Raw genomic sequence first — 15,779 nt, 5'->3', positions numbered from 1 at the left:
TGCAGACTGTGCGATTTGTGGCCTTATTAATTAAATTCCAGTAAGCACTTGATTTTTTGACTTTATTGAACATCTGATTAAAATAGGTTGCTTTGGCTTTCCTTAAGGCTGAAGTAACTTCGTTCCGAGCCTTCCTGTACTCCTTCCACAACTCAGGAGATCTCGTAGATATAGCCGCTTTAAACAGCTTGTATCTTCGGTTGATTTTAAAACGAATGTCATTCGTTATCCACGGTGCAGACTTGCTTCTAATCTTTACCTCTTTCCAAGGAGTGTGTTCATCACAAATATTAGTAAACAGTTTCTGCCAAGCCCACAAAACATCATCTGGATCGTTAAAAACTGAGGCGATATGAAATGGCGCAGTTTCAATGTCATTTCTAAAATTATCCAAGTTAAGATTCTTGTAGTCCCTTGTCTTGATGTATTTTGGTGGCGGTCTTTTGTTCTTCAGTCTCATTGTCGCATATATTAAGTTGTGATCTGAAATGCCCAAAGGGAAAACTCCACTGGTACTAATGAGATCTTTTCTTGTCGTAACAATAAGATCGATTAAAGAACGTGATGTTGAAGTGATTCTTGTGTTTTCCACTACGACATTCTGCATATTAAACATCTCGAAAATGGAACGTAGTTTTTCGGTGTTAATATTTAGCCCAGAATCTTCTTTAAAATCACAGTTAAAATCCCCCAATAGGACTATATTAGATGTTTTTAACCAAGCCTTTTCCAAAGGGGATACGATGAGGTCGAAGAATTGACTCGCATCTGGTGGTCTGTATATCACTGAAAACAGAACAGAAGTACTTGGGAATTTGACTTGCAACCAGACCGCCTCTACTCCAGTTGTAGATAGATCCTTGCGATGAATTGCTTGTAAGTGTTCCGCGTAATAAAGTATACATCCTCCACCTCTACGTCCTTTCCGATCTAGTCTCACAAACTTCATTCCAGGAATATCTATCGCTGTATCGGGGACAGATTTGTCAAGATGAGTTTCGGTGATCGCTATCACTTCAAATCTGCACAGAAGTTGTAAACATTTAAGCTCCTCGATCTTATTCCTCAGACTACATATATTTAAGTGTGCTACTCTTAAATCCTTGTTTGAGCTGGCTTCTAGTTGTTTTACCAGATCTGATAGATCTTGCTGAATTTCTTGATCATACTGGGTGGCATCGGCTTGAGCAGCTTGTTCATCGGTGAAGGATGACAAATCCGACACGGAGGTAAAAGGAAGGGCTGACAAATCCACATCACATCCTACAGTAGGCTTACTAATGCATTCGGGACATGACCATATCATCGGGTCATTTCTTTGCAACTGTTTGAATAGTTTCGGTGTAACTTTACCACACTTGATGTGAGATTTACCTCTACATGAATTGCAGTCGAGCGACCGATGATTTCGGGCGATGGTTCTAGAGCAGATATTGCACTTTGGTTTTACGGAACTTGGGCCAGGATTCAAGTTTATATCCCAACTTATTAACAGTCGAATGAGCTGGAATGTAGATTGGCTGTTCGGGTATCTACTTATTCGACGTCCATAATATTTCCGAGAAGGCGCTCGTAGGAGCTCAAAATGGCGTCTATTGTGAAGTTCACACATGGACATTTGACAGCAAAAACCATCGCTATCAGAACTCTGCTTAGTAATTCCTTCTGAAAACCTGTAGATACAGCTATCAAATAAGTAAAGGTTTCGTTTCCATCCATAATTGTGTAAGATAGTGAAGGGAATAAGGTATATGAGGACGCATCTAAGTACAGCACGTCCTACCGCCATCTTGCCATGGAACTGTTCCTTATGTTCTCTACCTATCTCGCTGTATTCGGTTCTTTTGCCCTCATATTCTGCTAATTTCGCATCATAAATAGCGCCTATCTAGTTATATTCGGTATTCGTCTCCATATATTTGGTGCTACTATCTTGATTGTTGGTGCCAGCTCCATTATATTCGGTCGAAAGTTGGCATTATATTATGTGAGCCAGTATTTTTGGTCAGCTGTATTCCCTTAAAAAATCGTTACCAGGCTCAGTTGATTCTTACTGCACGATAAAGTCTGGGAAGAGAATTCCGAGAGCCATCAGTATTTTCGGTCATCGGACTGTCACAAAAAGATCATGCTTCGTTTTAAAAGTCCCGCCAAAAACGCATAATCTGTATTTATTCCTTCTCTTTACATGTATTAGTAGTCGATTTACTACTCTGTGAACTAGTTAATATGGAAGGAATTCTTTCAAAATTGAATCTGGGAACGCTAATAGAGAGATTTAAGTCGGAAAGAGTGGACCCTGAGACAGTTTTTTCGGCGTCGGACAGCGAGCTTATTCGCCTTGGAGTTACCACCATCGGAGACCGCATTCGGCTACGTGATCTTTGTAAAGAACATCAGGCATCAGGATCTCCCAGTACAAGTGGTTGTTCATCAAGAACTGCCCGAGAAGAACGATTAGCCCTGTTTAACCCTCGTAATATTAATATTAGGCGCAGATTAGGGAGATCGACTGATGGAGATGGCAGAGATAACAAGAGGAAGAAGACAAGTACCTCAAAGAGTTGGACCGTCCAGTTTGTGTGCTTGGCTGACAGATTTGCCACTAAAACCCCTACTTCAGTAGAGAAACAAATCCTATACAAAGCAGGTTTGGGTTTGAAGAAGATTAAGCTGGATGTTGAAGACGATGAAAGTGAAGTGGTCGATAAAATCACATCTGACGTGAAAGATCAGACCACTGGAGAGCCTTTGGGTTTCTCCGCCTTGCGTTCCTGTGGAGGTTTTGAAATGAAACAATGCCTACCCAATTGTAGGGATCTAACTCTGATAAACTGCAAATGGTCAGCAAAAGCTTTGAGAGCAAATCTAGGGGGAGGACAGGGGAAGATCTATCTCGTTCCAATCCAGAAGTCTCTCTCTACCAAGCCACTTGTGGAAGAAAGTCCCGAGTCTACTTTAATGGAAAAATGCTCGAGATGCAACAAAGAGTTTCAAGTTAGAGTACTCAGGAAGCACCTGTGGGAGTGTACAGAAGATATTGGATCTGATGATGATCAAGTTCTTGAGCAGCCTACATTTGAGAGAAGTTCTTACAGTACTTCCACAACCAACAATGTTGTTGACTTAACTGCTGTCAGTGAGACCACCCCAGCTCTTCAAGCTCCAACAACACTAACAGTTCGTTCATCTACCTCTCCCACTGTGGTTCATCAACCAAATACACAGACTTCTCCAGCTGATAGATTTACTTCCTCAACTGCTGTCTCTGCAGTCTCCTCAAGTCCCTCTGGTACCCTTTTAAATGAGACGGTGGATGAGGTAGCACTTAAAGTGCATAAGTACTGCATTGATAATGATGTGCACAACCCAGCAGAAATCCTCAGGTGCCTGCAAAAATTCATGGTTACTGGTAGAGAACTAGAAGTGCAAAGTGCCCAAGAGGTACAGGAGGGTGAAACTAATTTCATCATGGTAGATCGCCAAAACATTCTGGAAACTGGTCTAGATGAAATAAGCACCCTGACAGACTACAGAAAGACTCTTGAAGTGCAATTTTACAATGAGGTAACATTTAATTTTAGCAGTTTCATTTTTATCCATTGATGCAAACAAACTATCTTAAGGCTAAACAAATGTGTCTTATATCCCATTCACACCGAGGCTTAAACATGTTTTAAAGTGGTTTAACTAAACAGGTTTGAAAAACTATCTATGAACACTTCACAAAATTTGGTGAAATAATGCATGTAAGCTATCCTTTGTCTTGCTCTGATAATATTTTAGAAAGTTTCATTATATTGTAGGTTTCTAGTTTCAATTTTTTTCTAATAAAAAAACATAGTTTAACTAAACACGTTTAGGTGTGAATGGGGTTTTAGTCTGTTGAGAAAATGGTCAAGTTATGATCATAATATGATTATTTGTGTTTTTCAAATACAATGTAGGAGGCACAAGATTATGGTGGGCCACGAAAAGAGTTTTTCCGTCTTGTCCTTAACGAGATCAAAGACACATACTTTGAAAATGGTTTGAGGGAACTCATGAGGGACAAGTATGTCACTATTGGGATAATACTGGGTAAGTTGCTAAACAATGATAAATTATAGTAACCAAAAAATTATAATTATTGTGGTATGACTTGCTTAGGTTTTAACTATTATACAACAGTACATCTTTAACATGCAATAAATCCCTGTATATTTCTTTCCTTCCTTCTTTCTTTCTGTCTTTCTTTCTCTCTCTCTTTCTTTATTTCTTCATTTTTTTTACTTTCACTGATACTAAGCTAGAGAATGTATTATCTATAGCTTAGTATCAGTGAAAAGTAAAAAAATGAAGAAAGAAAGAAAGAGGGAGAGGAGAAAGAAAGAAAATTTCAGCATTAAAAAAACTTTGTCCATCTTCCCTTAAAGCATTGTTTATTTGTTAATAATTATTATTCATAACTGTGGTAGGAATAACGGTAAATATTACCACTTAGGTAGTTCTTTGCTGTCATTATTGTTTCACTTTGCCTTACTTTCACAAATCATAAAATTTTATAGGTTTTTATTATTTTTCAAATTAATTAAATGCAAATGACTTTAAAAAATTCCAAGTTACATATTGCTGATTTTATTTCAATTTCAGGGCTAAGTATTATCCAGAATGGTAACCTTCCTAGATTCATCAGCCTGGAAATGTTGGAGGATATCTTTTTAAATAATGCACCAGGCCCCTGCTTGGAGGAGCTGCAAAGTGGACTCAAGAAAGTGGGAGTTTACCAGGTAGGTTGACATGGTTATTGAGTAATTTCTGTGGAATGTGTTAATAAAGTTGACAATAGAGTGTGAAGCAGCCAATTGGAATGCATGCAATTACTGCTTGTAAAGATTTATGTGAAAGTCTATCTATGAAGTAAAATCAATGTTATTTCTGCTTGTCATTTTAGTGTTTGTTTCATGCCTAATAGTCTTTATCCAACAACTAGAACCTTTACATCCATGTATTATTGCATTGATCCATTTATTATTGCATTGATCTTATTATATGGATTTAATGACTGTGCTCTATCAACTATTTTAGCTTTTAATCAAATATTAAAAAAATAACATGTTTTGGTTCTTTAGGTAGCTAACAAGTTGCCTGTTTTTCTTCACCTTCTTAAACCTGGACCTCCAAGTCCCCTAACAGTTAGAGGTATAACAAGCTTACTGCAGCCACTCTTCAGTGAAGTAGGATCGAATAAGAGAAATTATGAAAATGCTGTGTACAGTCAATTCATAAAATATCTGAGGGAAACTGCAAGTAAGTAAAGAAAGAGAGAGAGAAATAAAGAATGAAAATAAACAGTGGGATTAACTGTGGATTTCACAGAGTGGCTCTTCTTTAACTGGATTCCAATTGGAATTTAGAATTTGATTTTTATGGAGGGAGGAAAACTGGAGAATTGAGAAAACCCTCAAAGCACTGGAGAATGTACAGTAATAATCTTAATATGAGAACAATTTCATTTTTCCTTTCCTGCGCTAAATATTAATTTTTATCTTTTTTCTTCACAGGTGGACGTAGAAATGGTGTCACACTTGCACACATCCTTCAGTTTACGACAGGTGCTGATCAAGAGCCAGTTTTGGGTTTTGTGATCCACCCCAATGTAACATTTGTTGAGGCTACAAGTTCTTTTATACCTTCTGCAAATACATGTATAGCTTGTTTGAAGCTCCCACACCCATCACATGATGTTCCCTTACCACCTACAGAGCAGTTGTTCTATCTATATGATCTTGCCTTTTCAAATGCATACTTTGGTAATGTGTAAATGAATCATCTTTATATTTGCACTTTTGCACTGATCTCTTATTTATGCTGAAAATGTTCATTTTTGGACAATTTGGTTGGATTTCAAAGTAACAGTGACTAGGGATATAAAGTCTCATGAAGGCAGTGACATCATGGCAGTTTCAGATACAGTATATATGTTTGAGATGCTTTTGAATTTTATTGATTGACATTAAATTTATGTCCATCGCAAAATGCTACACCATGAGAGATATTAATTTTGTCACTGGACATAAATTTATATCACAATGAAAAAGTGCAAATATAACTTTAACTTGTTAATTTGTTACAGTTCAATTGACAGTTTGTTAGCATTTTAGATTTTCATCTTTATGGAGTAGTTTTGACATGTTTCTTAATTATTTCAAGTGCTATCTTGAAATCTTCAATCCCATAGTTAAATGAGCTATAATATTGAGACTCAAGTTCTCTTTGACATTCTTCATCAATTCCAAAGTGCAATGGGAGTAAAAGTGGTTGATCCTCACCTTGATTTGACTCATTTTCCCTCACAATTCCCTCAACACCATAGCTAACGATATCATGGATGGTCAAATTGTTATCAATGTTATTATCCTTCATTTGGCCAGCTAACCACATCCGCATAGGGCTTGACCTTGTTGTTCTCATGCGATGTCGAGACCATGCATTCCTCCACATTTCTAGTTTGTCACTGATTTTAGGCATGTAAATGTAGTGCAGGGCTAAAAGATGTACTTCACTAAGAGGATTAAGGATGTTGTTGTCCTCCATGAAATAAAACAAATTGTAATAATAACTCAATACACCCTCAAAAACATCTCTCCATAGTCTTTCAATGCGTTGATTGTGAGTGCTTTTCCCTGTTATAATGCTGCCACGGTCTGAACCCTTTGCTTCAATCATAAAATCAGCAATACCAATATTCTCTTGACCCATATCAGTGCGCACTCTGCTTGGGATTCCATATTCATGTACTGCCTTGAGGAAGCATTCGAGAACAGTCACTGCTTTATTGTTGTCTGTACATTTAAGCATAACAGGCATCCTGCTGAACCCATCAATGCCACCAACAATTATAAAATTCCATCTTATTAGTTTATGGTTGGTGTCAACATGCCAAAGGCTATTTGGAGCAGAAACATTGTAGACTCTTCTTTGAAGTCTTCCTTTTTTTCGTGACTCAACACCCACCCTGTCCACCCTATTGATACTTTCCCTCAGCCGAGATCTTTGTACTTTGACACCTCTTTCAGAAAGAAACTGTTTTAGCATTCCCTCGCCACAGTGCGGAAATTCTCGAGTGATTTTATCGATGTGATCATCAAGCTCTTCATCTGTGATATCAGAAAAACTTAATTTGCTAAGTCCATATTTTCTCATCCTACGATAAATTGTACTTTCTGACAAGGTCATGATTTTGGCAATTTCACCAATAGAAAAGTTTTCTTCCAAATAACATTCCAGGACAGACTTGGGAATTTCGTAAATTGGCGGACCACATTCGTTTACTTGATGAGGTTTTTTTGATCCAAATACATTGCATTCCATTCTCAGGGCCATTATTTCATCTCTGTTTTGCAAACCTAGATTCCTTAAATCATGCAAGGAAAGCTTGTAAACAATATCTGGAGTAATTTTCTCGCACTCAAAACGTTCCGCTAGATGTTCGAGGTTAAGTTTCTTCAATACAGATAACATAGCATTCGCCATTTTGGACTTTTAAAACGAAGCATGATCTTTTTGTGACAGTCCGATGACCGAAAATACTGATGGCTCTCGGAATTCTCTTCCCAGACTTTATCGTGCAGTAAGAATCAACTGAGCCTGGCAACGAATTTTTAAGGGAATACAGCTGACCAAAAATACTGGCTCACATAATATAATGCCAACTTTCGACCGAATATAATGGAGCTGGCACCAACAATCAAGATAGTAGCACCAAATATATGGAGACGAATACCGAATATAACTAGATAGGCGCTATTTATGATGCGAAATTAGCAGAATATGAGGGCAAAAGAACCGAATACAGCGAGATAGGTAGAGAACATAAGGAAAGAAGAGTCAATCACGATGAGATAGGTACTGAACACAACTAAGTAGGCGCTGAATGTGGTGAATTGGAAACCGCGTATACTACGGTAGGCACCGAAGCTTATGGGGTTAGTCACCTTACATGAAGGCTTGACCACCTAAATTAAATGTTGAAGGCACCAAATACAACTAAATAAAAACCCTAAAACGTTGAAATTGCACGGTAGAAATGGATACTGGCACTCAATACAAAGTATCAGGTATCGCATATGACGTAAAAATTACCGGATATCATATGAAATTCGCCACACACAATAAAAGAACTACCCTGGACACCCACACAAGTACCATACATCAGTACATATGCACCATCTAACTGAAAAAATAACCAACGAAGACAGTCATGGCTTTCCATATATACAGGCAGAATGGTTTTGTATCATCTTGAAGAGTGATGTGACATTCGGTCTGGAGTTTACCCAGGCCTGTGAATAGTTGAGGGAATTCAGCTCTAAAGTTAGGCGCTTCTGTGTTCAGCTCTTCAACTTCCACATCTAGTCGTCTGATAAGACCGAGGTTTACACAAGCCTGTCTGCTGAGGAGAGAGCACGACTGGTTCTTTATGACATAGACTCGCTCTTGTATCTTGCTTTGTCTGTACTTGATAGTTGCTAGGAAGGATCCAACAACAGTAAGGCGTGTCCCCCCTGGACCCATGAGCGATTGTCTCACAGGCTCCAATGGCTGTTGCTTTATCCAAGGTAATGAATCACTGACGACAGAGACTGCTGCTCCTGTGTCCAACTTGCAACGAGTGACGTTATTTATTCCCACTTGAACAATCCAGGAATTTTCTCCACCTTTTATTTCTCCTAGTACTTCTCCTAGAAAGGGCATATCTGAATCATCATCTTCGATTTCATTCACTTTTGGTTTTGGATTGCTTTGGCTGCGGCAGACTGACTGGAAATGTCCCCTTTTCTTGCATTTTAAGCATGCAGCATCTTTAGCTGGACACTGTTTACGGTCATGGCGCTGACGGTTACCACACCATGGACAACATGAGGAAGGTGGGGCGGTTTTCTTGGACTGCTTAGTTTCACCTTTTGCTTCGTTTCTAGGATTTGGTCTGTTGTTTTGAGTAGGACGTTTAATATAGTTGACAGTGTTATTGCCAGTGCTAGGCTGTGTATTTCCACGTACAACTTCTTTGCTTTGTTTTCTTGCCTCTGCCTGTCTACTTAGTTGTACAGTTTCTTCTAAGGTTAGCTTTGTCTTGGCTTGAAGTCGGTCAGAGAGTGTGTCGTCGATCACACCAACAATAATTCGATCACGAATAAGCTCTTTCTTTAGTGTACCATACTCACAGTCATCAGCTAGCTTGTATAAATCCTGTATGAATGTGTCAATAGACTCTCCTTGCTGCTGGACTCGTTTGTTGAATTTCGCACGCTCGACAAGCACGTTACGACGGACTTCGTAATATTTGTTGAGGGCAGTTTTGACTTCTTCGTAAGTCGCTTTCTCTTCATCAATATTGATCGTTTGAAGGATATCATCGGCACATTCACCCATTGAATATAACAAAGTACTCACTTGCTCGATGTCGGGTTTATGTTTGAGGCCAGAGGCGAGGCGATATCTTTCAAAACGGCGAAGCCATTTTTGCCACAAATCCGATTGTTGTGGTGAGTTTGCTCCGGAGAATTTCTCTGGTGGAGGAATAGTATTTGCCATTGGAGGACGAGGATGCGATGTCGCTTGTTCATCTGTCTCTGGCATTATGATTTTGAGGTTCGAGAACCCGCTGCCACCATGTAATATTATGTAAACTAAAAGACTAGCGAGTGAACAACAAGCCTTTAATCAAGATGGCGTCTCTTACCAGAACGTATCCCATGAAGCTTTGCAGCTTATACCACTGGTAACCTAATAGGTAAATAACATAACATAATACATAGATAACATGCATAATACTACAGTAAGTTAAGGTCAAATATTTCAGAGCTAGTAGGTATACCGTCTTTATACTATGATTTGGCTTTACTCTAACACTGCGAACAGTTTTTTCGCCGTTTTTGAATTTGGGATAAACTATCCTAACTTGTTCTGTCCCATCTTCGCTGTGTCGGACATCACGTTGAAAGTTGTAGTTTAAATGGACAGCTGCAATTATGTGCCTGGAAAAAACAATTTCAAGATTTAAAAAAATTAACTTTAATGTACTTTGTATTGACTGCTTTTACAAGTGCTAGGCTCTAAAGTGTGACCACTGTTGTATTAGCATGGTTTTATTGTTTTTCTGATGCTGATTGGATATTCACCCAGATGAAAAAGCATGCAAATACGCTGTCACCAGTCACACTTTTGTGCCTTACATTATGATTGCGAGCTTGACTTTATTTGCACTATGCATTGTACAGACATATTTATATTCATTATGTCATGATCATTAACTCCAAGGGCACACAAAGTACCCAGAGTACCTTACTTAGAAATGTATAATTCATTGATGATTTACCTGCAGTACATCCCTTGATAAGAGTAGGCTGTCATTTTTGGTGCATACTGGTTTACAACAGAGTGAAAACCCTCTAAACAACTTGTCTGGGCCAATGGTGATGCCTTCTTGATGCCCTTCATCATTGAGGGTTTCGTTAAGACGAAACACACTTTGTCGTAAACCTGTGTATCTACAGAAAAAGACATTGCATCAGCAAAAATAATATTACAAGATTGTTGAGGACATTTTGAAATTCATTCAAAGACCTTTGAAAATGGAGTAGTGATATAGGCAAACGTTTTATTGGGTTAGAGGGAGAAAGCATTCTCTTTGAACTCACCATGAATAACCCTGGTTTTGCTTTAATTAGCAATCACATACATACCTCTTCAAGCCATCTTCTATCCCCTATTAGCTCCTCATGTGCACACTCATTAAATTTGTCATTTTCTAGGTCAGAATGCTTGTTGATGATATGGGACAAAAATGAAACAAATTTGGCCCATATCAATTCCCCATCTCCAGATGGCGTGGACGTGGTACTCCACAGCAGGTGATTTTCGCAAGGCTTGATCCAGTCGGACAGACATTCCCCATCTTTCTCCTTGCTGATCTTAGTTAGGACTTTGTGTACCTCTAAAGAAAATAAAAATAGCAATAAGTTTTATGATATTTGGAACAAGATAAAATTGCATAATAGATGCATAATAACTGTAAATCCTTTCTCATAACTTTGTTTTGAACTCTGCTTTGACATGCTGGCAAACATTAAGCAATATTCCTTTTAATATGATTCCAAATACTCAACTCTTTTGCAGATGCCACAGATCAAAGAAGTGTTTGATGTTCTTAAAATTTTCCTCATGAATTTTGCAATGGACGTATGGCGATCTGTGATAAAGGTTTCGAAAGCAAGTCCAGATGCCACAAGGCTTTCCATGCATTTTCTAAATGCAAGGGGCTCCATTGCTTGGCTGTTACCTGCAACATTTCTCTAATATAAAAACAAAAAAGTGTAAGGAACAGACAAATTATCAAGGAAAAAAAGAAGAACCATCCACCTTAAGACAAAAGAAGTCCCTGAATTTGTTAGCCAACATTACCAAGGTTTTTTGTTACAAGTATACCTCTTTTTAAGGCCCTCCCCACCCCTGTGTGTGGACAGTCCCTTGTTCCACTTACGAAAAAACCTGAATGCAATTGAATAACTAAATTTCTGGAATGTTTGCAAATTATTATTGTTTTTATGCATAATCATTTAGTACCTGAGTTAATGAGAAGTCAAACATAAGGGGAACAGTACAACAGAAAATGGTATATGCACAGTACTTGGCACTATGGCCCATACTATCGTGGCGCCCATCTCCAGCAATAATAAATGGCTGCCCTGTTTCTTTCAGCTTGGCGAACATGTCTTGCTGATATTTTTCCCAGTACAAATGGATTGTGGGAAACAATTTCGTCTGTCAAAAAAAGTGAAAGAAGCTTTCAAATTGGTTATTTATATTATGTAATTACATATGTGAGCATAACTAGTTAGTAGTAGCAGTAGTAGTAATTAGAAGCAGCTGTTAGAAGTTATGTACTTATTCGCATTAGCATTATTTTCTAATATGCACTTAGAAAGGCAATACCCAGACAAAATACAGTCACACGTACATGTACTCACAGCTTGGTGCTTGATGTAAGTCTTTAGGGTAATGCAAGCCAGGCCCATGTTCTTATAGACTTGAATGACTTTTGATGGAGAGGCCCCTGAAACCAAGATCGAAAAGCAAAGCAAGAAATTCATGGCTGACATCTTGGTTGCTGTCATGTTAGGCTGGCTTTCCCAGGTATTCCTTGGTGATGGATAATGGGGGTTGACACATATGGTGGTAATCTGGACCATTGTTCCAAGGGCAGTGGACTCTACGAAGGGCTTCTCAGTCTTGCATGCAGGGCATATATTGAAAAGCAGGAGCAGCCTAGACAGGAACACTATAAACTTTGGCTGTGATCTCAAATTGTCAGAATCCTTGGTTCTATAACATAAGTGAATACAAAATTAATATATGTTGGCCAGGCTTTACAAATACGTTCATTCAAGAGTTTATTATAGCTCTCGAAATAGTTATTACGAAGAGCACAAATCCTTTTCTGGAAACAGATTGTGTAGAGTGGTACACCTAAGAACACATATTAGGCACATAATATCAAATAGCTATTTTCTTTTTGCTCTTTTCTATTTTCTCGTTGGTGAACCTAACTTACTTTATGACTTGTGGTTTTTCATCATCTTGAGTTGTTTCTGCATCCGCCATATCTGTCTCCGTTTCAGTTTCGGTTTCCGAGAACAATTTATACTCTGGAGAAGAAATCTGTGGTTCTTCTTCGAGAATCATATCATCGTCCTCGCCCTCACTCTCCACGGCTATGGTTTCATCATGAACAGGTTCCTCGGTGGTCACGTTCTCTGAAGTGGCTGTCATGCCAGAACTTTCAGTTACAGGTACTGTGTATGTGAATAAAACCTTGCTTCAATACCGAGACAAAATAATAATACTATGGACATAAGTTTCAAACCTTTTAGCTCCCGAATTTTAGTTTGCTGATCTTCTATTTTCTTTTTTAGGTCGATGATCTTGTTTCGGAGCTGCCGATTATGACTGGACAATTTCTTGCAGCCCAAACACTCTGGTGTTTGACAGGAAGCATCATGAAACTACAAAGGAAGAAAAATTATGTTTTTAGGATCGGTAAACAAGTTTTGATCCTGAGAACTAATACTTTATTTGCAACAAACGAACTTACAGGCTGTTCTACAGGAGTAGATAAGTCGGCTGGTTCACTGTTACTAGAGCAACATGTTGTTGTATTGTCTTCTGGCGTCGTCGTGGGTCTTGCTCAGTACCCGGCACATGGTTATTTCGATCAATTGTTTCCTTCAGCAATATCTTACGATCTACTTGGACAATAATTACAAAACTTGTGAGCTGAAAACAGATCGAGTTAAGCAAAAAAGAACATGACATACTTACCTGGCGATGCCCTCTCGTGGAGCTACTAGAAGCATTGATGACTTGCTTGGTTCTTCGTCTTGTTTCTTGTGGATGGATGGAACAGCGTCTTCTTTTAAGACATTATTAAACTTTTGTTTTTTTAATATAAGCTTTATACGAATACGATAACACAACCCATTGTAATCTGTTTACATATATAAAACAAAACCACACACATTCTAGCCTATTGTGACTTTTACTGACGTATAGTAACACCACACCAAACAAATAATTAAGTCTTACTTGTCATAGAAAACTGACTTTACAATTCATTTGGCCAGTAAGATAAAACCAAAAAAAAAACCCCGATACCTACGAGGATTTTGGACGGCTGAATGCCGATGATGAAGACATTTTCGAATGGCTTTTTGATTATTTACGATGAAAAGAGGTTTGAAAACTACTGGCGTTGTTGCCACAACTCCAAAACACCAGGATTGCCGTTGCCGATGCGACGACGGGGGAAACAAGAATTTACGTCATTTGACTCAGTGCGCATTCACAATAGCTAAATATCCCTTCCGGTACGCCGTCGTCCTCGTTACCGTCCTGGATCTTAAGGTCCCTAATGGCAGAAATAAGACTGTGAAGCAAAAAAGGTAATAGAAGTAAGATAAATTAGGCAAATCCGGTAGTCATCGTCCATCCTGAGTCATAACCTGCCGCCAGTTCTAAATACTGTTTTGTCTTGGCCTACATGACTGCCTATGATTACCGCTATCATTTATAGCGTTTTAGGTGTTTATGATGCAAACTGAACATCCTGCAGTGTGACAATTCTGATAACGGGATTGGTTGAATTCCTAATCTTTCAATAGTGATAAAGAGAACAAAAATCTTAATTACGACTCTGATAACTGTCCATCATGGGAGTTAAAATGCTTTATGATAAAAGCACTTAGCATAGATTTGGCAATATGATGTAACAATGGGTGGAGCTCATATTTTTAATGGGTATTTCTTACTATGCATTTTTTATCACTACCACTCGGCTTTGAAATAAGGGCTAATAGCTTTTGTGCAATTATATATATGACTATTTTTGTGCTTACACTATGTCCATGAAATAGAATCTAAATGGTTACTACCTAATAGTTTTTATTTAGTGAATGTTAGTCATCACTGAACTGGAACGGCTTTAGTAACGATACACAAGGGAAACCAAATACTCAAGACAATAGCAAGGTAATATTTTATTTAATACAGGCATACTTTATTGTTTCGACATAAAAATCATAGCATTTTATTATAGGGGTTTTTACAAACCTGTGAAATATTTTAATCTTACACCGGTCTTATTCTTTTGCTTGATTGAATCGGACTTTATTAATATAGCCATACTTTATTGTCTCGATATAAAACATTAACTCTACAATCGACGATAATTTGGATGCAAAATGCTGCCACAAAATGGTCAAAAATTGAATTTTCCATGTTCAATTATATTCATACATGAGACTTCTCTGCTACGACTCGGGCAATCGGTAGATTGATACATACTCAATGCCAAGGATTTGGAATTGAACTTTGTGGTGCAGATTTGACGAGCAGGATCTTGTCTATTAAAGGACAAAACAGTGGGTTTTGTTTTCTCGAGCTGCCACGGTTGATAGAATATTTCTCAGAGTATTAGTATCCACTGGTACAGAGCTCAATTCTCTCACCCTTTCTTTTACTTCTTCTTCTTTCTCTTCGTATACCTTTTGAAGAGCATCAACTTCTACAATCTCATCATCTTCTTCCTTAGTTAACTCGATAATTCTACTTACGACTCCCGCGAGGTAGATTCTCTTCCTTCAACATTGTTGCAATTCTGGTCACGTCTATATCAGGACATATATCTGTAAGCTCTACTATATTATCTGTGAATGAAGCCTCCACGCTGTTCTGCTTTGGAAGTGAATGGGGCAGGCTCGGCATCATTAAGAGTTATTTTTTGGAGTTTTTATCCTTGTCGTAATTTCTTTTCGGATTGAACCAGATTTGAAAGACTACTAACACACAGAGAACGTTGTCGCAACGTGCTTTTAATGGCGGTCCTCTCTTTTACACACAGGGATCCCAACATGATAATATTAACCACAGGTATCCCAGACACTACAATCCTGTTCTTTCGCCTCACTTTGCTGATGAAGTTGGATTGACATTTTCAAAACCTGCAAAGGCGAATGTTTGCGTCTGCCTTTATAATATCCGATGAAAAGGTGTTTACTCTGTTTTAACGTTCCTGGTGTTACTCAATTCTCCTTTGTCTTTCCTCTGCAAGATAAAAATGCCTTTTTGTGAGTTTTTTTGTCTGAATTAAGTACTCTTCATTGCATCAGCGACTTCTTACTGTAACAGTAGCTATACCTTGTCGTTTTTCAGCTGCAGTGCGGCTTTTTCGAATATTCCAG

The 15,779-nt window shown here is 38.3% G+C and overlaps 2 protein-coding genes across 2 annotated transcripts; one reads left to right on the top strand and one right to left on the bottom strand.

Moving 5' to 3' along the window:
* The first annotated feature begins 1,788 nt into the window (after window positions 1-1,788).
* LOC116292174 (uncharacterized) lies at window positions 1,789-6,601 on the top strand. Its single transcript, XM_089037733.1, has 5 exons — window positions 1,789-3,567; window positions 3,948-4,080; window positions 4,633-4,773; window positions 5,116-5,289; window positions 5,544-6,601. Exons 1-5 carry the CDS (start codon window positions 2,230-2,232, stop codon window positions 5,801-5,803), a joined length of 2,046 nt encoding a protein of 681 aa, XP_088893859.1. The 5' UTR covers window positions 1,789-2,229; the 3' UTR covers window positions 5,804-6,601.
* Window positions 6,602-8,211: 1,610 nt separating this feature from the next.
* On the bottom strand, window positions 8,212-9,621 carry LOC116307918 (uncharacterized). Its single transcript, XM_031718244.1, has one exon. The coding sequence runs from the start codon at window positions 9,619-9,621 to the stop codon at window positions 8,212-8,214; it is 1,410 nt and encodes a 469-aa protein (XP_031574104.1).
* Between the last annotated feature and the right edge of the window lie 6,158 nt (window positions 9,622-15,779).

This window comes from Actinia tenebrosa, unplaced genomic scaffold, assembly GCF_029948245.1.
Source record: "Actinia tenebrosa isolate PJP-AT-01 unplaced genomic scaffold, QUT_ActTen_1.0 PGA_scaffold5__44_contigs__length_20552954, whole genome shotgun sequence".
Lineage (NCBI taxonomy): Eukaryota > Metazoa > Cnidaria > Anthozoa > Actiniaria > Actiniidae > Actinia > Actinia tenebrosa.
This window is presented reverse-complemented; position numbering and strand designations above follow the sequence as displayed.